Source organism: Xenopus tropicalis, chromosome 3 (genome assembly GCF_000004195.4).
Source record: "Xenopus tropicalis strain Nigerian chromosome 3, UCB_Xtro_10.0, whole genome shotgun sequence".
NCBI lineage: Eukaryota > Metazoa > Chordata > Amphibia > Anura > Pipidae > Xenopus > Xenopus tropicalis.
Window position 1 is genome coordinate 40,712,472 of NC_030679.2, and position 27,852 is coordinate 40,740,323.

General features: G+C 41.4%; 1 protein-coding gene across 2 annotated transcripts in view; it reads left to right on the forward strand.

Moving 5' to 3' along the window:
- The first annotated feature begins 19,516 nt into the window (after window positions 1–19,516).
- The window catches only part of sh3tc2 (SH3 domain and tetratricopeptide repeats 2), a 61,395-nt gene continuing 53,059 nt past the window's right edge, over window positions 19,517–27,852 (forward strand). The window contains exon 1 of one of the 2 annotated variants that reach the window (XM_002939108.5): window positions 19,517–20,015. In XM_002939108.5, coding sequence (XP_002939154.3) covers window positions 19,838–20,015 — 178 coding nt within the window. In that variant the 5' untranslated portion in view covers window positions 19,517–19,837. Of the gene's footprint in view, window positions 20,016–26,715; window positions 26,857–27,852 lie in introns of those variants that run through there. The other variant, XM_012959786.3, reaches the window with a different exon arrangement.

Below are 27,852 nucleotides of genomic sequence, written 5' to 3' on the forward strand. Positions count from 1 at the left end.
GTGAAGAGTTCTGAAACTGCCGGGGTACAGATGTTAGAACAGCATTGTATGTAGCAGACAGATGGTGTCGAAGGCCCCCACCTCTGTTAAGGGATGGTTTCTCCACTTTGACATGAATGGCCTCTTTTACACCTCTTTCAAACGTCTTCAATGATTACTAAACAAGTCCAGTTGCTTCAAATTTATTTATACTAGATAAAGACTACTATAGTTTATATAAATAAGCTGCTGTGTAGCCATGGGGGCAGCCATTCAAAGGAGAAAAGGCACAGGTTACTTAGCAGATAACAGACAAACCCCCATTATATGGGGCTTATCTCCTAGTTATCTACTATGTAACCTGTGCCTTTTCTCCTTTTTTCCAGCTTGAATGGCTGCCCCCGTGGCTACACAGCAGCTTATTTATATAGTACCTTTTCTGTAGCAAAAACACCAGTTTTTTGCAGAGCAACAGCACATAATATTTTAATTACTTTAAAACGCTTTAATTTTTTGATGTTCCTGTTCCTTTAACAATATATGAAAATTGTGTTTTGGAAGAGCCACTGACAGTCACTGAAATCAATCCTTACTGTAAAGGCACCAGGTCAGAATGGTATCCCAACAGACTGGTAAAAGCTCAACCTAGGGGGCCACCAGAGAACTTTGATAACATAAGACGTAACAAAATGCTAAATTGTATAGGCTTATGGCTAATGGAAAATTTACTTTGGAGACTAGATTCACGGCGAGAATCTTAGAACCAAGGAGCAAAGGAGTTCTTTTTTCATCTTCAACTACAATGTAACTACAGTATGTAAATACAGGTATGGCGTCCATTATCCGGAAACCCATTATCCAGAAAGCTCTGAATTATGGAAAGCCTGTCTCCCATAGACTCCATTTTAATCAAATAATTCAGATTTTTAAAATTGATTTCCTTTTTCTCTGTAATAATAAAACAGTACCTTGTACTTGATCCTAACTAAGATATAATTAATCCTTATAGGGTGCAAAACAATCCTATTGGGTTTAATTATTGTTTTACTAATTTTTTAGTAGACTTATGATATGGAGATCCAAATTACGGAAAGACCCATTATCCGGAATACCCTTAGTCCCGAGCATTCTGGATAATGGGTCCTATACCTGTAATACACTCTCAATTTTAATTATGCAAATACAGTAAAAACAGGATCTGATGTTGAATATCCTAAATGAGTGATTCCCAACCAGTGGCTCAGGGGCAACATGTTGCTCACCAACCCCTCACAAACCAGGTAGTTCTTTTTCAATTCAGGACTTAGTGGCAAGTTTTGGTTAAATAAAACAAGATTTACTACCAAATAAAGCCCCCTGTAAGCTGATAGTGTGCATAGAGGCCCCTAATAGCCAATCTTAGCTCTTATTTGGCACCTCCATGAACTTTTATGGTGCTTGTGTTGCTCTCCAAGTCTTTTTACATTTGACTGTGGCTCACAAAGTAAAAAAGGTTGGGGACCCCTGTCCTAAAGGGTGGCTATACTGTCCATGTTTTATTTTCCTTGTGGATTGAGCTACTAAAAATTAGTGAATTTTTTTGGCAGATTTCACCATGAAAAAATGGCCATAGACTCCAATGGCGGCAAAAAAAGAATCAAACAGTATGAAAAAATGTCAATGCAAATTGACATCAATTTTTTTTGCCGTATTTTTTTGAGAATCAAAACTGGACAGATTCGCTTATCATTACTGAAAATATTAAAGGCTGAGTGTTTATTGCTTTTCCTGCCTTCCATAAAGTGTATCTAACTGTGCTGTTTTCCAGGCCACAGCTAAAATCCCCTTTAAAGATACCAAAGTGGTCATCAGCAAGTAGTCAAGCATTTAGGCATGGTCAGCCAGAAAAAGATGTTATTAGAAAACTCCAGGCAGAACATTAGTTGGAATAACCCCCTAAGTTTGTTTATAGCAGTTACAATGAGATTAGAATCTAATGAGATTAGGATCTAATATGGGGACAAGGGGTCTTTCTGTAATTCGAAACACCATTTTTTTAGGGTACTAAAAATGAAAACATTAATAAGCATAGTATAGTATCATTTGAAGAGCCGCTACTTACATGTAATATAAGTCATAGAAAGAATAATAGAATCCAGTGCGTGCAAGAAAAACAGTCCCATGAAGGTCATTGAGTCAGCAAGAAGTTTAACTTCATAGTCTCAGGTCCTCAGCAAAATTTTTTCAGGTCTCCTTCACTATGTTCTTGTGCTTGGGTTTGACTATACTCCATTGTTCCATTTGCTGTGCCCCACTGATGGCTGCCGGTGGCTGCTATAGTCCATTCTTGCTTAGCTGGCATGCGTATGGTGCAGCCTCTGTGGCAGACCTCTCTCAGCATCCAGCTAGATTTTACTGGTGCAAGAGTGGGCCATCAAGCTACCCCACTATCTGCATTCCATCTGAGCAGAAAAACCACCCCACTATCCAATTCAGCATGATGCATTCACCCACTGCTCAGTGTCACCAAGGCCTACCTGCACAAGTGAACATGTACAAAAACTGGCAGTGCTGACAGGGCAAGGAAGCCCTATACGTAATAACTGTCATGTCATGAGAGAGAGATTGTGTTTAGATATGTGCAAGTTGATCTGAAACACACAGGGATCTAAGGGTTGACCCATGGATCAAGGGGTTTGGGTTGAGGTCAGACATACACTCTTCCTCTGGTTCCAGGTCAGGTTGCATTTTTCTTAACCTACAGATCACTAATTGGGTTGGGAAATGGATCTGCTGCACACCAAATCTGTTTGTACAAAGTCCCTTTGTATTTATTCTGTGGTGTGTATTTCACTTCTCATAAATGTAAGCATCCACAGAAAATTTTCAGGGGGGGGGGCAAAGTAAAACCTGTTTTTATAGATTGCACGCATACATAATGGTATAACTTGGGGGGCTGTTTAAGTAGTTGAAGCTTTGCCACAAGCAGAACTGTAAACATTTTTTGGCCATGTGTACTTTGTGATTACACCCCAAAATACCACACCCATTTTACCAAAACAAACCCCAAATGTGCCATTATATTATAGCAAAGGGACAATCTGCATATTAACCCCAGACGAGCCAGTATATCACTTAATTCTTAATAAACCGTAGATGTGCCAGTGTAATTATTATGATGTACATATGCAAGTGATTATCTACAACTTTTAGAAAACCTATAACTTACAGGAAAACTATACCCCCAAACAAAGTAGGTCTCTATTAAAATATATTGCATAAATATGCTCATATGTAAAACCCTGCTTCATCTAAATAAACAATTTTCATAAAAATATACCTTTTTAGTAGTATGTGCTATTGGGTAAACCTAAATACAAAATTGCCATTTTAAGAATTAAGGGCCGCCTTACAATTCACAGTGCACACAAACAAGCCAAGGCACACATACATGCTAGGCCCCATCAGCCAATTAATGGGCAGAGTTCTGTCTTTTGCTTCAACACTACTTCCTGTTACAGTTAGAGCTGCATTATTTCTGGTCGTGTGATCTCTGAGGGAGCACACAGCCCATCACTAAATGGTGGATCAAGGGAAAGGATGTAAAAGGGCAATATTTACTGATATATATATTCCAGTTTGGCGAGATTCTATAATAGGTCACTGTTGGTTAAGCATTCATTATGGAGGTATATTTTTCCTTTAAGAAAAGAAAGCAACAATGGGCAGTCCCCACATCACTCTACAAATAGTAGTAGAATTTCATACCGGACAGAACAGGAATCAGGTTGTAATGCCGACAGGTTGGGACTGAATGGTTAGAGCAGGGATCCCCAACCTTTTACACTCCTGAGCCACATTCAAATGGAAAAAGTTTTGGAGAGCAACACAAGCATGAAAAAAGTTCCTGGAGGTGCCAATGAAAGCTATAATTGGCTATTTAATGGCCCCTATGTTGTCTGTAAGCCTACAGAAGGATCTATTTGGCAATTACACTGGATTTTTATGCAATCAAATATTGCCTCCTATCCAGAAATTCAAAAATAAGCACCTATTTTGAGGCCACTGGGAGCAACATCCAAGGGGTTGGCGAGCAACATTTTGCACATGAGCCACTGGTTGGGGATCACTGGGTTAGAGCAACAGCAAAACAGAGAAAAAAAGGGAGCTTCTTTCTACATCAGTCCCATTGCATGCTGGGTTGTATAGTTTCACATAAACCTTGGCTGTTAGCGAATACAAACTACATTACCCAACATGCACTGGGAAAGGCACACCAGGTACACTCGGGGAAAAGAAAACACTTTGGCTAGTTTTCAAAGTACAAACCTGCCAAGGCTTCAAAATATAGCCCAAGTCTGTACCTTGATGGATATCTACTTTGAAACCCTCCTGAGCTTTAAATTAGTAGCCCAACCTGGCAACCCTGCAAAGCTCGCTGAACCTCTTGTTTTCCCTTGTAGTTTAGGTTCTGGTAGAGCCTCATAGGGATAGGACAGGCTGGAGAGAAAAGTTTGAACTTCCCTTCCAGCCTACCCAATTCACACACCACTGTATTGAGAAAACAGGTAATCTAGAAAGCCGTGTAAGGAGAAATAAGATGCAGACCCTACAGCTCAGACCTTTCCCCGCAATTCTGATGTATGCAAAAGCCCAAGGGGGGGCCCTTGCCCCCTCTTGCCCCTATTTGCAGATGCCCATCATTTTTATTTTGTGTTCTATCTTAGTGTCTCCATTTATTGACATATCTGCCCAGACACACACACATATATACACAAAATATTCGGTTTTCAAATGTTAAAGTTCGGACATTTACCCAAAAAATTGCAAAATACTTCACTATTCTTTCATTTAAAAGGTGCCTGGTTTAGCTCAAAATTGTGTGTAAAATTTACAATATCCAGTGTAACAGTACTGTGGAACTGTATGTGATCTGCTTGCTGTGTGTGGAGGCTTTCTGTCATATCCTGCCCTCTAGAGGTAGCTATAGGTATAGAACTTTACCCTTTCTAATCTACTTTATTAATATGTGGGTACTGCAGGCTGTACACTTGCAATGGCTCAGTCAGCACGTGTTTAAATTAGGGCTTTCTGATTTTAGAAATACACAAAGGGGCATATGAGGGTAAAATGTGAGCAGACTGTACCCTTTTGTGAAGGTCATGCCTGTTTTAACCACATTAAGCCCACCCATAAAGAACAAAAAAGAGTTAATTTTAAGATAAAGCTGTTAAAATGAACCCCTTATTTATGTTGAAGCCAAACAAACACTAAACACAATCATTTCCAATAAGTAGATTAAAAATTCCAATAGCATCTATGTTGGGACCTTGGACGCAGAACTGAAAAGAGGAGTGAATCCAGGAAAACTGGGACCTGTGGGAGCCCTATTTGGAATGCTCATCATATCAGACAATAATGGATCTGGAAATCATAAAAATGTGTCCATCTTTCTTGCAGGGTGATACAAGGATATGTGGTTCTGGGATAATTTATTTCAAGGTAGTGCAGGATAGGACACTCATTTATGATATTCTGGCCATTTAGGGCAGTGTTTCTTTAGAGACCTTTGATTTAGTAGAAAAAGCAGTATGGAAGCTCCTACTCATATTACTAAAAACAAATCTTTGAATGAATATGAACCATTCCTGGGCTGTCAACTGCCATATTTAATAGGCAGTGGAGAGTACAATATATCAGGTGCACACATTCACTATGGTCATTTTATTTGCAGAGCCAATTAATTTACTTCTTTGTTTTGGAGAAAACCCAGAAGTAATTTACTACACACATCTGAAATGTGACATATTTCTTGCACTTTGCACCCTGCCCTGCATGTAGATTAATTGCCAGAGGCCTCTGTGCTCTGAAACAGAGAGCACAAACCTACATTCCCATGATAAATACAGTGCTGCCTACTTTTAGAAGGGGCAGTGAGCTCTAATGGGTGCAGCCCAAAATAGCACTTTTGCTCCCCTTAGTGCTCTTGTTCTTCCATTCAGGGTCTAGGTAAATTACCCCTTAAAACTCCTTGTGCACGGTGCCACAGAATCCAAAATCCCAGTGCCACCTAACAGAATTATTTATTACCATTTGGCTTATCCCTGGGTTTTGTCTATACCTAAAGAGCCCAGTGAGGTAGGAGGCACGATTGAAAGTGTGTGGGGGCTCCTGCTTCTCCCTAACTCTTCAACCTATGAATTCCCCCTTCTACAAGCTTTGGGTCAGTATTCTCTTAAATAACTGAAGCCAAGATCCATATTGTGTCACATAAGGTACAGAAAATTTTATTTGTTTCCTTGGTGGGGGGTCCTATTGCATACTTACCAGGGGCCCACAAAGTCAAAACAAAAAAGAGAAAAGCCTAATCTTTTCACCATGAAAACAATCCAGTTGGAGATCTCTAATTCTTACTTCAGCTCACTGTACTTTTTTAATGCACCGTTTCACCTAACTTATGGCCCTTCATCATTACTGCTTTTAAGCTGTATGTCTGTTTGTGACATTTTGCATGCATTGAGATTTACACATAACAAAATGTAATTTGCTTACAAAACATACACTTACAATGAGGGTTCAAATCATCAAAAGTTGCACCAAAGTTGCTTAGGCCCAGACTGGCAATCTGTGGATTATGACAAATGCCAGAGGGGCTATGTCTATTCTAACTGAACAGTGGGCCCGGGCCTACACTGTACTGTAACCTGCATCATGCACTCAAGCTGTGATGTCACACAAGTGGCACATGACACAGGGACAGGCTTTTTGGCAATTGGAGAGACAGAGTCGGTTAGAGAAGACACCAGAGAGTAGGAGAGCGCAGATTTTCAGCGAAAATGGAGAAGGAGCGCAGGGATTTCGACGGATCAGGACCAGGAGCCAATATGGATGTTAAAAGAAAGAAAGAGAGTGAAGAAGGAAAAGGACCAGGAAAGAAGAAGTGGAAGAAGAGACAACGAGAAGAAAAATCGGAGGGGAAGACTGGAAGAAGATGGAGAGACATCGATCGTTGTTCAGAAGAGCGAACGAAGATCAGAAAAAGGACCAGGGAGGACAGCCCAGAAGAACAACCCAAAGAGAACAGAAAAAGGACCAGGGAGGACAGCCCAGAAGAACAACCCAAAGAGAACAAAAAAAGGACCAGGGAGGACAGCCCAGAAGAACAACCCAAAGAGAACAGAAAAAGGACCAGGGAGGACAGCCCAGAAGAACAACCCAAAGAGAACAGAAAAAGGACCAGGGAGGACAGCCCAGAAGAACAACCCAAAGAGAACAGAAAAAGGACCAGGGAGGACAGCCCAGAAGAACAACCCAAAGAGAACAGAAAAAGGACCAGGGAGGACAGCCCAGAAGAACAACCCAAAGAGAACAGAAAAAGGACCAGGGAGTACAGCCCAGAAGAACAACCCAAAGAGAACAGAAAAAGGACCAGGGAGGACAGCCCAGAAGAACAACCCAAAGAGAACAGAAAAAGGACCAGGGAGGACAGCCCAGAAGAACAACCCAAAGAGAACAGAAAAAGGACCAGGGAGGACAGCCCAGAAGAACAACCCAAAGAGAACAGAAAAAGGACCAGGGAGGACAGCCCAGAAGAACAACCCAAAGAGAACAGAAAAAGGACCAGGGAGGACAGCCAAGAAGGTAAGGTATTTTTATGGTTTATCCCAGAAAATGCTTTGACTTTTGTCTGTGATCAACGCTTTAAAACCTAAGGGGTGTCAGTTTGTCATAGTTGGGGGAATCTGTTTTTACACAGTGTTTGTATGTAGCCCCTAATTTTATTAAGTGACCTAAATCCACCTCTGCTTATCTTGTTAGGTGCAAATATATTTGTATTTTCTATACATTACAATACAATATATTCTCTTGAAGGCCTAATGCAAAGCAACCTAGTTTTCGTTTATGGTGAGAGGTTTTGCGAGCCAACAGGGCATACCCAGAACTGCATAAAAAGACAACATTTTGTAATATACTTTCAACAGTTAAGTTGTCCATAGCCCAAACATGACTTAATATTGTTTCCTCACCATAATAGCCCCTTTGTAGTGCCTCCCTAACCCACATTGCTGCTAGTAAAGTGCCCTGTCCTACTTATGTTGCAGTAAACTTCCTAATCGCTCTTATTGCTATCAGTATAAATTTTCATTTCCCACACAGGTCAAAAGCAGCTGTTGCATAACTGACATTCCCCCCTGTACCCATTTAGTCCATAGTAAAATGCCTCATAGCCCAAAATGATACTCTAGCTCCCACTGTATAATGCATAATTTGTATAATGTATAATTTAGCTTATTAATGGGACTTTGCATCACCTGAGGTGGCACCAGGTCAATATCCTGGGTTGGGGGTGCCCTATTTGTCCATATACATTATACAACATGCACCTAAATGTTTCTAGTAGTGCAGCTTAAATAATAAGTAACATATCCAATGTATGATCTATGGGAATCTCTTTTCTCCACTAGGTGAAAGTGACCGGAAGAGACCTCGTGCTGATCCTAAAGGGCTGAACCCGCTGCAGATATCGGACTACACCTTCCATTCCATGATTGGGGGAGGAGGCTATGGCACGGTGAGTGATGGGCTTTAGAAAAGGGAGTAGTTGCCCTTTAAGCATATCCTAAAAATAGACATGATTGGAAACGAAATAAATTGTATTTAAACATAAAAAAGAAAACCATTTCCTGATAAATTTATTTTAAAGAACATTTCATGACGTTTCTTCTTCTGTCTTAGATCTGTTAAATATACAATGGTTTATTCTGAATATTTATCTATCCTCCCATTCATTAATCATGTTAGTATGTTACATCTACAATGTCCTCAAAAGATATCCTGCTCTATTCTCCCTGCCTTTCTCAGGTCATGCTGGCTTCATTAAAAGACAGGAGGTCAAATGTGGCCATTAAAATCCTCAAGAAGAAGCCTGGCAGTTTCAGCAGCATCCGGGCCGAGGCAAATATACTGAGGATCAGCGGAGGAAGCCCATACCTGTGCCATGGATATGCCGCTTTCCAAACTCAGGTACAAATCTACCAAGAACTTATATATTATTATGTACTATATTTATTTGTCTGTATCCCAGTGTGTGCAGTAATAATATAACAGATAACTGAATCTAGTAAAACCACTGACCAGAACCAATCAACAGAACAATAATAATCTACGTTTAAAGAACACTTTATATTGCCCTGACACATAGTATATAAGCTCTTCTCTCCTTAAACTACCCATGCACACTAAACTGGATTACTATAGGAAATAATGTAATCTCCCATATTTCAATCTCTTTCCTTTTGTCTGTGAACCCAGCGGCATGCCTTCCTCGTCGTGGAGTATGCCAGTGGGGGAACCCTGAAGGATCAGCTGGACGGACACAGCGCACTGGACATTACCAGAGTCGAGTAAGTGGCACATGTTGGTATGTGGGCACGTTCTGTGGGTGCTAATGCCAGATACTGAGTGGTGCACCATGGTTACCAGTAATTAGAATTCAACGAACCTGCACTTATGTACTATATACAGCAGGGGTCTCAAACTCGCGGCCCGCGGGCCATTTGTGGCCCTCGGTACAGTATTTTGTGGCCCGCACCAATGCCTTCTCAAAAGCAATGAATGGATCGCGATTTTTATTGCGATTCAAGGGATAATGCAAGGCACGGGGGGCGGGAGCTGCTAATTGCGGAAATGACGTTATGCCATCATAAGTTATTATGGGAAGACGTTCTGTGTGCACAATTATCTGCTAAGGAGCTAATTGTGCACACAGAACGTCTTCCCATAATAACTGTTATGATGGCATAACGTCATTTCCGCAATCAGCAGCTCCCGCCCGCCGTGCCTTGCATTATCCCTTGAAAGCCAATTTTTTGTGAAATCCCTTATGCGGCCCAGCCTCATCCTGACTTTGCCTCCTGCGGCCCCCAGGTAAATTGAGTTTGAGCCCCCTGATATACAGGGTTGGACTGGGTATTATCCCGGTGCCCCGGCGGGCCAGACACGATCCCTGTTGTGCTTCCCAAGCCACCGGTGTCCCTCCCCTGACACGGTTCACTTACACATGCTCAAGGGAGGACATTGGGCTGGTGATGGGGGCCCCTGCGGGGCGTTAGGGGGCACGGGGGATGAGGCAGGGGCACCTTGGGGGGTGCGGGGCTCCTGGGAGCCCCGCACCCCCCTAGTCCGACCTTGACTGTATATGTATTCTGCACAGACACCACTTCATGTGCAGCCATGTATCTCATTTTATTAAAGAGGGGTATTTACAGTGAACGAGGTTTCGTACGATAGTATCGGTGTGTGTATGGCCAGCTTTAGTCTTGTGTGTTTTGGACTATTGTTTTTCTGCTGCTCTTCAGGTTGGAATTTCAATTGTTTAATGGAGGGAGGGGACACACTTATCGCTGCAAACAGACAGTGGGTTTATAGAAAGACTGTAAGTGAAATTGGAGGGAAACTGACTAATAAGATAAGTAATACAAATGTTCTTTCCTTTAAAAGGTTCCACTCTGCAGAGTTGGTTTGTGGTCTCCAATTCCTTCATGACAATGGCATCGTTCATAGGTCAGTGTAGCTCTGTAATTTTACCCCTCATCGTGCTTGGATTGGATTTTTTGTGTTTGTAATTTTTACCCTCTTACATACATTACCATACAATATGGACACTTCTTGCTTATGAACTTATTATCTTTACAGCTCTTTTAGCTGTTTTCCATTCCATAGTCAATAGAGGTAAACAAACTATGCAAAGTTTGGTTGACAATCCTGTAGCCCAGAAGAACTGGTGTTAACATTCCTCCAAGCCACTTGAAGGACTTTGCCTTAAAGAAAAAGGCAACACTTTTTTATTCTATATTATATTCTGCTTCCCTGAGACCTGTGTGTTAGCTTGAGTGTAATTTCACCTTGACATTTGTAAAATTGTTTTCATTTCATGCACCCATCTCCTCCTTTCCATAATTTGCATTATGCTTCTATTACAGGGATCTCAAGCCAGACAATATTCTGCTGGACCAAGAGGGCCACATAAAAATCTCAGACTTTGGCATGTCCCAGCAGAACATGTTTGGCAACAAAACCATCACTGGTCGTGCCGGAACACTTGGCTACATAGCCCCTGAGGTAAGAAATTACAGTATAGTTACAGAATAAAACCACAAGGATATGGGGACATGTTTAAAACATCAAAACGGTATCTTAAAACAAGCTGAATTGTAATATGCACTTATAGAAAGAGCTACTAACAGGCTTATTGGGTATATATCATGAGTATGTACTACCCATGATATACTCCCATATATATGGGAGACCATATTATTATTTATCTACTCATGGACATATAGTTGTATGGTTATATTTACTGTAGGACAATTTAATAGGAAAGCAGATCAGCACATCAATAAGCAGTGATATATGGTGCAGCAGTTGGGCTTTAAAGACATTGAAGTACTTTCCTTACCCACTGAATATTTAGCTCCTATTTAGGCAGAGATACACTGCAAGCCACGGGGCACCAGAATTCATACAAAATAATTTACCACAATATTGGAAGCTCACAATGTTAATTCATTTTGCTTTCTATTAAAGATCTTCTTAAACAAGGAATATAATGCGGCGGTGGACTGGTGGGCACTTGGAGTCATCATCTGCCAGATGGCCACCGGCGAGTCCCCATTTCCAGAGGAAAGCGATGATGAGAATTTCATCGATGCGGTGATTAGCGACGAGCCCAACATCCCTTACTGGCTCAGTGGGGATTTTAAACATCTACTGAGAAAGGTAGGTATTTTGTTTTTGGAATTATTAAATATCAACATTGACAAATAATAATTTAAATTAAATACAAAATAACAAAGACCAATTAAAAGGATTGAATTTGACTGAATAAAAACATCTATGGGTGTAGTGGGTAATAGGGCCTAGACTTTTTGCAATGTGAGGATATTACTGGTGGGTTCATTATAGAGACTCAAATTTGCTATATTTAAATAAATGTTTATTTTTTCCTTTAGCTACTGGAGAAGAATCCTGACCGGCGCCTTGGTGTGAATGGCAACATCTGGCACCACCCATTCTTTTCAGCCATAGAGTGGGAGGAGCTGGAAAGGCAACCAATACCACCCCCTTTTGTCCTAAGAACAGTAAGTACATGATTTCTGAAATACTTACTTATACTTAGTAGACAGAAAATGGAAATACATATTAAATAAAAATATAGCACTCATTGGTGAAAAAAGCAAATCATAATGGAGAGAAATCAAAGGAGATCAATATTTATTTTTTGTTCTTAATGATTTTTGAGATAGTTGCAGTTTTAGACTGCTAATACCAGACTTGTAGTTCAGCAGCCCTGTTTTAGAGTCAGACCCTAGGGTTAACTGACTATGCCATGGCACACAGGGATCAGTTGGGTAGCTGAGCAGCACTCTTTGAAATACCTGTATAGAATACAGTGCATTAGGATGTGCATAACTTTCTGCTGGACTGGCTGATTAAATGTTAAAGGCACAACAACGTTAGATGTTCACTTATCTATACAGGATGTTTTCTATAATTCAGCCTAAATATGTTTTTCTCCCTTTTATATAGTCATCAAGGAAGCACATTGAGCCAGATTTGTCATTCCTGGAGTCCCCGAAAAACATCAACGCATCGGGGGATAAAATGAAAATTCCAGGCCTTTCCTTCATCGATTCTTCTTGGCAGGATTAAGCTTCTGAGGCTCAGCCATGCGTTCCATCAGGCATGGACAATATAACATCGGTTACCATCATCCATGGACTTTGGGATAAGAACATCTCCACCTGCTGCATGGAGACACCACCACACTCTGCAATGCCTGGTCCTACCATCTGTGCCAGTGCCATCTGGGAAATCACCTTCTAGAACTCACCCAGTAACATCAGGAAGAGGTAAGTGGCATTTACATTACTTTGAGCGAATGTGTGCGTGATTGTGTGAGAGAATGTGAGATACGAAAGGCTAAGGGCGTAACAGGCAGGCAGAGATGGCTCCTCTTATAGGGACCAAATTCCATCAGGCTCTGTCTTTATACCGTGTCTGGGAAGCCCATACCCTGCTTTTAATGCACAGACCACTGATCCAGGGAGGTTTTTTTTCCCCTTCTGTAGCAAATTGGCCCCCGCTTCAGATGGGTTTTTTTCCCTTTCATTGGATCAGCTGGAATTTTTTGTGCAAAGGGTAGATAGACATGTCTTTATCTGCCTCCATAGTTATATTATTATTACTCTTCTATGGTTATAATGTTAATGTTAAGTATTATATATGTTATAGGAGGCAAGGCTTGTTACGCCCGGAGTGAATGGTGTGTGAATGCCAGTAACATGGTTGAAGCCTTGTCGTGGCGTTACTGCTCACATGTATATGAACATGTGCTAATTCAACCAATGGTGGGACTGGGATATTGTCAGAATGTGTATTTGTGTAAATATGTGTATATTTAAGTGCATTAGTTAACTTAAAAAAAGGTCTAAAATCCATAGAAACTACTGTACACTATAACCACCTCTTTTTTGAGAATGGCAGTATAGGGTGGGGGGGGGACTGTTGCCATTCCTCCTTCGAATACTGCTGCTCTAGACCCCAATACACAGGTATGGACCCTGAAAAGGGGATCTTTGGGATACTTTGGGATACTCCCAGGGGTCCCATACTACCGCATGCTCTACATCTCCATGCAAGATGTACATACCCAGAGCCTAACTGAATATCTAGACAACATTCTCCTGGAGAGGTTAACAATGCAAGAAAGTCATCTACTGGAAGAGCCACTGACAGTCACTGAAATCAAGGAAACTTCTCCTCATTCCCTACTGGGAAGACACCAGGTTTGGATGGCGTCCCAATAGACCGGTGTAAGCTTAACCTTGCCCTTAAGCTGCTTCAGCTTTATGAGGAGGCCGAAGAGGCAGGCATTTTGCCCCCATTTCTCAGGGAAGCACTCACTGTCCTAATACCAAAGAAAGGTGGTGATCCAGATTGTTCTGCCTGCAGAGCTATCTCACTTCTTTCTAATGATGTTAATATCCTGTCGAAAATACCAGTCAACCAACTCACCAAGGTAATTCTGTCCATAGTGCACCCTGACCAACCAGGATCTCAAATAGGAATTTGCACTACTCAAGTCTTATGTCCAATATAAAAAAAAATTATTGAAGAGAGACTGATGTTTCGACCCACCTAGGGTTTTTTTCAATGGGCACTTACATCAAACAATAAGCCTAATAAACCACACGTTTTGGGAAAGAAACACTAAAAAATTACATCATAGTGTAAAAAATACGAAACAATAAAAGTGAAAAGAAAAAAGCAAAACTAAAGAATATTTCAATTATAATAAATTATTACACATAATGTCACACAAATAAATTAAAGAGCATTGGCTGCAAAGTAAAGGTTAAAAGTTGTTACATAACAAAACAGTATCAGACAATTTGTATTGGTGCCCATAAATTTTCATGACACAGACTGAGATGCTCAAAAGAGAATGCAGAAGAAGCAAACAACGGAATAGCAAGTTTCCACCAGAGATTGTAAAGTGAAACCTAACACCGGATTGCTGTGGTCCAATTCTAACAGACACGGAGGTAATAGATGGCTAACCACATTAGGACTCTGTTGGCTACTGGTAAGGGAATCACACCAGTTTCAATGCATTTTGTTGAATTCAAACATACAATGGCTAGCTTAAAAAGCACGATTATTTATCACGTTCCCTAGGTCCAGCCCTGCACAATGAACAAATTTGGATGCAAATCAGCATCATAACAAACAAAATGATTTTCCTACTGAATTTATGTATGAACGACATCACTAATAGCTGGTAGAATTAATAATGGCATTTCTGTCTAATTTATTTGGTGCAAGTCCTTTGTAGTATAGGCGCAAGTCAATGCGCACCCCCTATCTGTCTAAACCACCCCTTTGCCTGATGTCACCCCCTATCCCCTCAGTGTCACCACCTGGTTCTCACATTGGAAAAAGTAACCAAGGACTTGATATAGGTATGCACCATATTTGTATTATTTATACACTCAGCTAAAACAGAAATTTTAGTACAAAATATTAGAAACTGTAACCTCCTTGGTCGGTTTTACCAATACATTTTACCAAGCAAGATGTGTACATGTTTTGCTGTCATCAGTGGGGGGAGGGGTATATCTCTAATGTGCACATATCCAAAAATGCTGTTAATATACAACTTAAGGGCCCTGGCACACGAGGGAGATTAGTCGCCCGCGACAAATCTCCCTTGTTCGGGGGCGACTAACCCCCCCGATATGACATCTCACTGACGAAAATGTAGATCGCCAGTGGGATGGCATATGCGGCGCCACGATTTGCAGAAATTGCCGAAGTTGCGAGAGGCAACTTCGCCGATTGCGCCGCCGCATATGCCATCCCACCGGCAATTTACATTTTCGCTGGTGGGATGTCATATTGGGGAGATTAGTCGCCTGCAACAGGGGAGATTTGTCGGGGGGGAGGGTTATAAAAAGTGATAACCAGTGATTGCCATTTTTTCAACAAACTGCTGATTAAACAATGGAAACAAATATTTTATTGGTTTCTATGGATTATTACACTTTGTTGCATTGCAGTAGGCTCTGTCTTCCAAAAATGTCTGTAAAGTCCCATACCCAACTCTTAACCAGACCACTGATTCAGGTCAGGGAGAATTTTTTTCTCCCCTTTTGGGGTAAATTGGACCTTTTCTCTCCCTCAGGTGATAATGCACCCAGAAATACCCACCCCCCTGTATTCAATGAAATCGCTGTGTGTTAAACACTTCACATGCAGGGTGCACTGGTAATCATGCGAAAGTGCCTCCTTTCGCAGTGTTTAACATTTCAAATGAATGCTAAGGGGCAGGTATTTTTGTGTGCCCAGAGGAGAGGTCATTTCCCATGGGTGATAGAGAGCCACTTCAATCAGTATCCCTGTACTGGGAAGCTGGCCCACGCTAATCCTTGTTTGAAAATGGGCTGCTATATCTATCCAGCCCTAAGGCTAATGGCACACTGGCTGTGCATCAACTTTTCTCCTCCTGTAGAGACAAGCCGATGCACTCCAATGCGCTCCTTACTGTATCTGGACATAACATATATACACTGTCTATAGATCCACCCTGTACCTTATATAGTTCCCTGGGACCAACTAACCCTGCATATCTTGGGTTGCATCGCCTGTTTACATCACTTCTCTTTTGTATCATTGCCCTGCTCCTTTCATCATAATTTTGCCCCTCATGGCCCCAATTCCTCCCCTTTAGTATTGTCTGTGATTTTTTTTATTTTACATAATGCTTCCTAAAACAAACCCATACAAAAGCTATCCCACTATATTTACTGTTGGGAATGTGCTTAGAGAAGAGACAAATGGGGAAGGTTGTAGTGACCTCCAGTAACTTAGTATTGTGCTCAGTGACAAGTTGTAATATTGAGGTGTCACCTGAAGGGGTAGCCCACTTAATACTGCACCCTGATATTCTGAATGAATAATAAATTCTGAATATACACACCCCTTCTTGTCTATAAAGCTAACTAAAATATCTATGTATGCTTGTTAATATATGGGGTGGGAGACTGGGGGCATAAGAATAAACCGCTTTATCGATAACCCTGTATATCAGTGCTGTCCAACTGGCGGCCCGCGGGTGTGGCCCCCCACCTGTCTGGCTGCTTTGATGGCTTACGCTTGTGTAAGCTTTAAATGGTATCAGTACTGTGATTAACTGCCCCCCCTGCATGGTTCTCACCTCAGATTCAGGCTGTAATCAGGCTGTATTGTTTAAATATGTAATCCCCTGTGTTGTTCACACCTTTTCATCTCTGCATTGTTCATCCCCTGCAGTGTTCACACCTCAGGCTCAGGCTGTAATCACCCATATTGTTCCCCTGTTCACACCTCAGGAGCAGTAGAAACCCACAAATAATCCCTGCACACTACAAAAAGAACATATACTGAGGTGGTACTGCAATTAAAAAGTTTTTTAATATATAGTTATTGTGCAGACTGTAGGGGCAGTGCCAGCATTGTGTCACTTTAGGCTGCCTGTGTGTGCCATACACACAGGCATCAAAGGGCAAGCAGAGTATGGCACACACAGGCAGGGTAGGGAAGGCAGAGTATGGCACACACAGGCAGGGTAGGGAAGGCAGAGTATGGCACACACAGCCAGGGTAGGGAAGGCAGAGTATGGCACACACAGGCAGTGTAGGGCAGGCAGAGTATGGCACACACAGGCAGGGTAGGGCAGGCAGAGTATGGCACACACAGGCCAAGTATGGCACAAACCAGCCAAGAATGGCACACACAGTGAAAGTATGGCACACACAGGCAGGGTAGGGAAGGCAGAGTATGGCACACACAGGCAGGGTAGGGAAGGCAGAGTATGGCACACACAGGCAGGGTAGGGAAGGCAGAGTATGGCACACACAGGCAGGGTAGGGCAGGCAGAGTATAGAAGGTTTTTGCTGTACTACAACCATTAATATGGGTATGGTCATGTGATAACATGGGTGTGGTTTCAAGTGGGTGCAGTTTCAAAAAGGGGAGTGGTCAAAACTGGCTTCCATTATCGGCCCTCCACCACGTAGGTCGGAAAAATTCCGGCCCTCGGTACAACAGAAGTTGGACAGCACTGCTGTATATAATAAGACACTGAAAGCACTAGGGCTCATTTATGACTGCAGTGCATTAAACATAGTGCAATTTCAAACTCAAACCCCTTTTTTTCCACAATGCAGCAATTTTCCCAGAATTTAGGCATAACAGACACAAACGGGCCATTCTCTTGATGCAACTGTGCTGTACCTATAGCAATTATGTCTCATTCACCAAATTGGAAGCAATTGTGCATGCACTTCATCTCAAATTGAACACAATTGCGCCAAATATTTTCAGAGACTGCCTGCCATTATTTCCGGCGTTTGCTGGTGTAATTCTTTGTGTTCTTAATGCAAATGACTTGTGTGCCCTTTTCTTTTGGCACAGCAGAACCAGGGAACCAGGATTCCCCTGCATCAGTAGCCACAGCAGCCCAGTGTAGGAAGGACTGAGTGGCACCAAGCACCAACTATAGGGAGAAGCAAGGAGCGCATTTTGATGCAAGTTGCCCACTGCGCTTGCAGACATAAATTAGCCCAAACTGTGTATTTGAAAGATGACAAAACAGCAATAAATAATGGGATAAACATTTAAAGACAAACTTTTACACAGGCTGTACATCTGGTTTATCTGGGCACCAGGGCTGCTTTTGGTTAAATAGGCCCTGCTTCTGTGTTACTGACACAAGTTTGTAAATTCGAGACTTTTTTCTAATTCAAATAAATTAGCATTTTATAAAAACTCAAATGCTTGCTAATTTATTTATACGGCAAGTCTACAACTCAAACTCAAAACTCAAAAAACTTGGATATCTCGAACTGAAATTATGGCTTTACTTTGCCTTAGGCAACTCCCACTGACTTCAGGGCCAGATTCCTTTACGTTGCGCCAAGAAGCCATCCCTGTTGCTCGCATCCCCCCCCCTGGCACATATGTGCATGCACGTCCATTTAACTCACGGATCGAGCAGTGGGGAAAGGATGTGCTGAAGTTTTCTGCGTGTCCCGTCCCCATTGCTATGTATGCAAGCAAATTTTCAGTGCAGCTTGGGCCCTGCCACAAATTCGGGCCTGACTTCTACATGAACTTGCAAGCTTTTAGCTGCTGTATTTTTATACAAGTTTTCAGGTTTTTTGCACTTTTAGTTCAAAATTTAGTGCAAAAAACTTGAATTGTGGAGAAAAATTCAAATTTGAATGTTGATAAATCACCCCCTTGGTGTTGTACCGCAGCACTTTATTTTAGGGTGAAGACACCTGGAGCTACTTAGTAGCAGCTACTTGTCACGGCTACTAAACGCCAGAAATACCCTGCCATAGACAATACTGAGAATTGCCTCTGCTAAAACACACATAGAGACAGTTATCAGTAAATGATCAGCATTATCTATTTTAGTATCCGTGACAAGTAGCTGCTACTAGTAGCTCTGTGTGTCTTCACCCTATATGCAAAACATGGGTCTAGTGTCTCCATCAACTGCATGTGCTACTTTGGACTCATGCCTCTCAGGTCATGATACATCCATGCAATCCTATCCTAATCCTGTCAGTAAAATGGCCATGTTTTTTGCTTGTAGCACAACTGGCATTTTGCCTCTGCTTTTCCCAAATTTTCTTTATATTGCCAGCTAATCTTATGTACATAGATCTCTGGCGTAATAAACAAGACAGACTGGCCAAGTGAGCTAAAGATAGGCAGTTATTGCAGCAATGCAGATGAATACCTGTTCCACTGTCTGATTCCTTTGGATAAAGTATCCCTCCCCCAGAATTCTTACAACAGGCTTAACATTTTCTGCTCACTGGGTTTGTATACAAAACATACCTGTTTCATGCTACACATTCTAATCTGCTGGTGAAACTGCTTGATAACTAAAAGACATGTAGGCGCTGACAATAAGTGAGAGGGATTGAGCCTCATTTCATGTCTGTGTTTTTCCCCATTGTTCTCATTCCCCTTATAATTTGAGCTGGCTAAGATTATATTTTTATTTTTTTCTTTCTCAGCCAATCAGGATGTTTCACAGTACTGAGCATGGCCAGCCTTGACAGCTTCTGATCTTGTCCCTTGGTAGACATGCCTTGTATTGTTCTTATTGATTTTTACTTCAATAATTGATGGTCTGTGGAAATGGGACGGAAGCTTGAGAGCTGGATGCTTTCCCACTCTAGAGTGACGGAGTAGGAGAGGGTTGGCAGATTGGGACTTAACCGAAGTTTGAATGGTAGGCTATTAATGGCAGAGAAGACAGATGGAAGGGCAGGGATCCTTAATCAGAGGGCCCAGGTTATCGAGAAATGGCAACTATGCCAGAAGCACATCATCTTGGTCTGCTATGTGCCACTCACCACTGGAGAAAATCATGAAAAGGACGGAAGAGGCAAAAAGCTTCTTTAGAAAAGGTCTCAAAAGACATGCCTCAATGCTGGGTAAGTCTATATAATGCAAGGAGGGCTCTGCTTTATGGTTGAAATAGCTCTTACATTTACATTGCACAGCTGCATGTGCTGTTACATGACACCAAAAGAAATTAGAGGGATACCATTAGCAGCTCAATGATTTCTGTTCTTTAAACAACACTCCTAGAGTGGGTGCCCAATCAACATTTAGCCTGTGCTCTCATGTACATCCTTACTGAAAAGGATTAATAGTAAAGCAAACACTTTAAAGCCTGCAGATGTATTGAATTGCATGTTGTAATCCTATTTCTCCTATTCACTAAACTCCTTAAGGAAGCAGGTAATCATTTTCTTCTACTGTATGTATCTATGTATTTAACTATCTATGTATGTATGTATGTATCTATCTATGTAGTTTATCTGCTTTTATAGCAGCACAGATATTTTGCAAGTAAGATTAGAGATGTGCTTCCTCATTCCATATTAGGGTGAAGATACACAGAGCTACTTGTAGCAGCTACTTTTCACGGCTACTAACATAGACAATGCTGATCATTTATTGATAACTGTCTCTATGTGTGTTTTAGCAGAGGCAATTCCTAGTATTGTCTATGGCAGGGTATTTTCTGGTGTTTAGTAGGCATGACAAGTAGCTGCTATTAAGTAGCTCTGTGTGTTTTTCACCCTTATACTGTGAAACTGTTCTGAGATTGGAGTGAACTTCTAAATCTTAACTAATCTTGAACCCAGATCCTTCCCAGTGTCCCTTTGTGCTGTAACAGCTAGAGGGACTTATGTTTGTTAAGGTATCATTATGATTAGTATGTATTTGGAGGGTTTTAATCTCTAATTTATAAAATTATCAGTGCAGGATTAGGGTACAGCTTGGCATGGCGCTATAGGTTCAGGTATGTTTATTCAGCAGACCGAACATGGGACTCAAAGTGCAGGGAGGGGCTGAAACAAGTCCAAAAGCCTTGTTGCCTTGCATGCAACCACAAGTCGGCATGTGATACAGAGTGTAGAAGGGAGGGCTTGAACCTTAGATCTTGAGCAGGCAGTTTGTACCCATTATTGAATACAAGACTGAAGAAATCTCTTAGTGGAATTGTCCAGGTATTGCCATTTTTGGGAATCCCAAGCACCTCTCGTTCCCCACTGCCTCATACCTGAGGGCTAAAAAACCATTATCTATAGGTAAAATGAGAAAAATCAGACAGATTTAGTGCCTAGAGAGTGTCTTGCTATTTGTGTGACAGTCTTGCTATTTGTGTGACACTTGCAGGGCTGCAGATGGATTGGTGGAAGGCCCCACCTTGTACATTCCTAGTAAAAAGAAGACATACTAGTCTTGTTACACTATTGGTTTATTACAGTTTTGCATAGGAGTACTGAAGAATCTAATGGTTGATCTGTAGGTAGCTGTCTTCTCAGCAGGTTGCCACCTAAATGGGATTTTGTCAGCATGGCTGCTAAAAATTATGCCAATGTTATTAACAGGAATGAAGCCTAAAAACATAGGGAGGCCGGTATTTTTTCCAAGAAAACTTTGCAGCCCTCATAATGGTACTCTTGTATTCAGGACCATACATACAATAGGAACAATAAACACAATCCATTTTACCTTGCTCCAACAGCAAAGCTGGCAGCGCAGGTAATGTATGATTTGCAAATGAAAGGGTTAATCGAAGAACCATTTCACATAAGTGCTAATCTGAACACACACTGCATCTGAATTCTTTCAGGCTTAATTTTTGAAGTTTGGGATTTTCTTAATAACCGTGAGTGGCTTAAGGCACATAAGTGCTATAGACTGAACTCTCATTTGGGTTACAGGAAGACACTAAGATCATTATATTGATCAGGAGAAACCACTTGAAGTGTTTATTTTTCTTTTGCCTTGTGGGCCCAGAATACACTGTTTAGATCTATACATAAAACTTTTTATAGAGTAGTCTGCTAGTTGCCCATTGTACCCGCCTTTTCCTACTGCTATTTTGATTAAAATGTTAATTAATTACATTTAACATATTTGTGATATTACATCCGCTAGCAAAACAACTGAGCTCATTTACCATCAGAGAACAAAGAAAACATTTGGCTCATCACAGATCTGGATGCAATTTACAATTACCCATACCAGCAAAACAATACATATATATTTAACTTATTGAATTGTCAAGATTTGTTCAAAAGGGGTCATTTAAATTGCACCAAGCAGTGTGTAAATAGCAAGAAAAGGCTGAAATCTGAAGCAAGGAGCAAAGCAAATGAACACTAAGGGGCACTAACGCTCTGAGCGTATTTTCGGCAAATTTTTCATCCTTTGCGCAACTTTTTTGTGTGCTTGCGCGACTTTCGTACACTTGCGTGAAAAATTCAGAAAGTTTTTCCTGCTGTTTACAATCGTTCGGTACGAAAATTTCGTGACTTTTGGATCGCCAATACGATATTATCGTGACTAATACGATTTTTTCGTAAGCATTTTTGTGATATTTGCGATCTTAAGAAATTATCGTATCCAATCCGAATTTATTCCATTCGAGATTTGAACTTGCGTTTTCATGAATGTGACCCTAAGGCTGATGTCAGAGGTGGCGTATTCTCGGTAAGCCGAAGAATACGAATGAATGAGATTCGTTCGGGTGCAGGCACATGTAGCTGAAATACGCATAGAAACGCGAGAGAATGCAAAGTCTCACATTTTTATGCAGATTTCGGCTACATGTGCCTGCACCCGAGCGTATCTAATTAATTTGGGTGCAGGCACAGGTAGGACTCATTTATAGTAGTGGGGCGTATTCTTAGCAAGCGTTTTTTGGCTTGCCGGGAATACGCCACGTCTAACATTAACCTAATATAAACCATGTAATATAAACACAAGGTTTGCCCCGTTTGTACCTTATAGGGTCACCACCTTTCTTACCAAATAATACTGGCTAAGGGATAAAAGAGGGGTGCGGGTCAGGGTTATGACACAAAACGCATGTGTGAGAGGGCCAGGAACTGGGGGTGGAACAACAAACGAATACAAATTTATCAGCTTGTACATTGCTAGTAAATTTGAAATACTGGCCCCAGCCCTGGCTGGTATTTTACCAGGTAGGCTGGTAAAATATGGGCCAAGTGGCAACCCTAGTAGCTTGTCTGTGTTATGAGCCAAGTGTTTCCATGTTACAGAGCTGGTATTGCTTTTGTCTGGACTGCAGGCACTAAACATTGGCCTTTGGTGGTGGGATGCTGGGAGTTTATAGCTGGAGGACCGCTGCAGGGATATAATAGATATACATAGATCAGAGCCGTACCTACAACATGTGCTTTAATGCCATGTGCCCAGAGCAAACACCCTACTAGTCCTGCTCTACAACTTGTTCTTTGCTTCATTGCTCTTTTAATTTACACCTGACACAAGAGGGTCTATTGCCAGAGTTAATATTTTGGGTTGAAGGAAGGTAGGATATGCAACACATAACTTGCTCAGCATGGAGGTCTGAATACACTCAATGTGATTCATCATCTGAATGGCAGGAGAGTAGGAAGCCCCATTTAGGATTAAAAGAATTGCTCTGATGAATTTACATTCCTCTTTAATGTTGCTAATGGCTCAAAATTGTGTTTGAACTTGATGTGCTTTTAAAAATGAGTGCCTTGATGAGCTTAAATGAACTAATGGTTTCTGACAACTGTAATTTAAATCTATTTCGGCTTTTCCCAGCAGATTTTAAGAAAGAATACACATCTTATAAAACTTGGAGAGAAAAAAAAAATACATTTTGTCAGGCAATTACTGCAAATGATAATGAATGTACAGAGATAAGCTTCATTCAAAACTAAGTCCATTTCAAATACCGGCACTTTTATCGGAAAAACGCATGGAAATTTCCTCCCCCTGGTAAAAAGTGGTATTGCAAGTGGCAAATCTGTCAGTACTGAGCTACAACAACAGGTTAATAATGTATAGCCCAGAAATGGCTGTCTTTTAATTTAACTTGCATTTTCAGCCTCTTTAAGGACTTCTGTACCTAAATCTTTAGAATGTTTCTATTATTTGCTGGAGTATGACCGGGTAACTATGCCTACCCTGTACTAAGTTTTAAGCAAAAAGCACATCTATTGAAAATTGCAGTTGACCTTTAATACCATAATTACAATTCTATGTGTTTTTTTTTTTGTTTTTTTTAAATACTAACCATAGAGATACCTGGTTTGAAAAAAGGGAAAAATCTTTAAAAAAAACAGTAAACAAAAAAAATCAATGCAGAGAGTACTTCAGTGGCAATTAGGCTGTAGTATGAAAATTGGTTGAGAGCTTACTTAAGTAATTTGTAGTTATTTTCATAACCGTTTATTACCCCAGGAGTCTTGCATTGCTTGCATTGCAATATGAGGCAGAGCTTTCAGACATGAGATTAGACAGAAATAAAATAAAATGTTTGCTATATTATTTGCAATATTGTGACCCAAAGTGCTTTCTGATAGCGGCATTATTATGCAAGGTCAGCACTTGTATTTTCTGACAGGATCAGAAGGAATAAGGTCAATATCTTAAAGTCCCTGAAAACATTGAAAAAATTGTAATATAAAGTGCTTAGAAAAGCACCTTAAGCAATTTTGGATTCATCTTTTATTATGGTTTACACCCCCTGTCATAAAACTATACAAAATGTGGGCAGCTTTCAGGGTTTTGCAATGAAATTAACTCTACATACTGCCTCACAGACTTTAACATCTTTTATTGTATAGAGTGTGGGAAATCAGGTTGCTTTTTGTTTATGACTTTGTCCCCTCCCTGGAAAATGTCTTGCAGACGCCCATATCTGCATGTGGAACTGAATGTGTTTTTTTATATGTTTATTGTGGCAAAAGATCTCATTCTCACCTCTTGTATGAGATCTTAAATACAGAAACCAAATAAATTCATATGTTGTAGAATGACCTATTCTAAGCAACTTTTCAATTGGTATTCCTTATTTATTATAATTTTTGAATTATTTGCTTTCTTCATCTCTTTTTAATTTTTAAATGGAGGTCACTGACCACAGCAATTGTTATTGTTAATTTTTGCAACTTTCTTTTCTATTCAGGCCCTCTTCTATTTGTTTACAGTAGAACCAATCCACTCCATGGTTGCTATGGTAACTTGGACCCTAGCAATCAAATAACTGCTAAAACTTCAGTCTGGACAGCTCCTGAACTGAAAATTAAAAAACTAAAAAACTACAAATAATAAAAAATGAAGACCAATTGCAAATTGTCTCAGAATTAGGGATGCACCAAATCCAGGATTCGGTTCGATATATAGCCAGAATTCGGCCTTTTTCCGCAGGGTTCGGATTCGCCCGAATTCACGGTCCTGGACGAACCGAATCTGAATTAGCATATGCTAATTAGGATTTGGAAGGGTTAAATGTCTGCGTAAACACAGACAGGGCCGCCATCAGAAATCATGGGGCCCCTCACAACAAATTTTTCTGGGCCCCTCTCCCACCAGTAAAAAGGACTCACAGACATGAGACATTGGTAGCCAGCAGGGCCCCCCTAGTACATTGGTAGCCAGCAGTGCCCCCCCCTAGTACATTGGTAGCCAGCAAAGCCCCCCCTAGTACATTGGTAGCCAGCAAAGCCCCCCCCCCTAGTACATTGGTAGCCACCAGTGCCCCCCCTAGTACATTGGTAGCCAGCAGGGCCCCCCTAATACATTGGTAGCCAGCAGGGTGCCCCCTAATGCATTGGTAGCCAGCAGTGCCCCCCTAGTACATTGGTAGCCAGCTGTGCCCCCCCCCAGTACCCTGGTAGCAAGCACAGCACAGCCCCCCGCGTCTTGTTCGGCTCCTCTGGCGTCTTCAGCGGCGGCTTCGGACTCCTCCGGTGATGTCCTTCCTGCACTACACCTCGGCACTTCTGAGTGCCGAAGGAAGACAGGCCCTTTTATAAGGTTGCGCCCCGTGCGTACTGACGTGCATGTACGCACGGGGCGCGACCAATAGGATCACCCGCTGACCACCAATGACAGGGCCCGGAATTGATTAAAGGGGGCCCGAGCTACAATCGTCCGTAAAATCGTCCGGGCCCGGGACGACTCTACCCCCTGTGCCCCCCTGATGGCGGCCCTGAACACAGAAGTGAAAAAATGTACCCCTTCTGGATCCTAATAAGCATGTGCTTATTAGGATTCGGATTTGGTTCAGTATTCAGACGAATCCCTTGGGATGGATACGGAGGTTTGGCCGAACCCGAAAAACTGGGTTCAGTGCATCCCTACTCCCTAATCCCCACTATGACCATTCCCGCCTCTGATCCTCCAGTTCTCCCACCTCTGTGATATCATAACCCATCAGCCCCTTCTGGAACTTGCCATTTTGTATCACCATTTAACAAATAACATTTTCAAATGACTGATCATCTGCAATATGATGTTATCCAAGTTTCCACATGCCCCCTAGTCTTGCATACATGTCCAGATGGCTGGGCATTATAATGGTTGGACTTGGTCTACACTACCAATTTTATTCCATTATTGCCAGTTGAAGCCTGAAAACAAAAACATTAGAAATGAATTCAGCAGCTACACAAAAACAACACAAGCAGCATGAAATTGTGTTCATTTGTGTAGATGAGAGGTAATGGACAGTAGCTGAACACATATGAATGGAAAGCAATTTGTGGGAAGTAAAGGTCTCTGTGGTACCAGTGTGATAAGGAACTGAGACATTCCTTCCCCCATGTGGGAGGGAGTGGGAGAGTCCTACAAACTGGGAGTCTGTGCCTGTTCCACTTAGTTACAGAAGTACACCTCAACCCTGACAGAACTTTCTTCTCAGCCTGACACACACACGGGAGGGCTTGTAACAAGCATCAACAACCTGCTCTGGTAAGGAAACGTCCCTGTCTGTTTGCCTATCCGTGATTTCGCCTCCCTTTTGTGCCTCTCACGTTATTTATAGAACAGAGCCGGGCGAATCAGAGCGCTGCACACACCTTACTGTCTGTCAGTGCAATAGGGAAGGCAGCCTGTCTGCCAGGGAGTCATAGGCACAGAGTTATCTGCCAAGGAAGCGTTTTATCATGAGCCCTTCACGCACCACAACTATTTGACTTTAACCTTTCTCGCTGTTTTGGTTGAAAACTTTTGCAGCGTGAGAGAGGAATTCAAGGAGTGGTTAAATGGTGGAACACATTAAACTGGAGGGTTTGCATCACATGGGAACTGCATTTAACTCTTAAACTGCTGAAGAATGTATCCATCACGGTCAATGTTATTATATATATATAATAATGTTATTATATATATATATATATATATATATATATATATATTCATATATATATATATTCTGTGTGATTTGTGTACGTATATATATATAGTATGTATGTACAGTATGAATGTATGTATAGTAGTGAGCCGAGCAAGTAATAAATTAGGTGTTTGCATCCGGAATGTTTTCTTTGTGCTACAGAATTTGTTGTGTGCCCAGTAGAATATTTTGTTGTGTGCCCACAGCATATTGGGGCGTTGCCCATGGCTTTGCATAAATGTACTAATGGCACATGGCTGTCTGTCACTGATTGTAAATAGGAATGAGCGAATATGACCTGTTTTGCTTCACTTAAAAGTTAGCAAAATGGTGAAAGATGCAAAAATGCAGCTACCATACAACTTTTTTTAGCAACCATAACTTATTTGCCGCAACCACAACTTTTCCCACACTCTGCAAATTTTTGTCACTGCAAACTTTTGTAGCAGTTTTGAGGCAAAAAAATTGCCAATGGTCAAATGCGGAAAGCTCACTCATCACTAATTGCAAACTACCCCATAGAACACACAGGGTATGGTGGCATGCAGACCTGGGCACCAAAACACTAACGC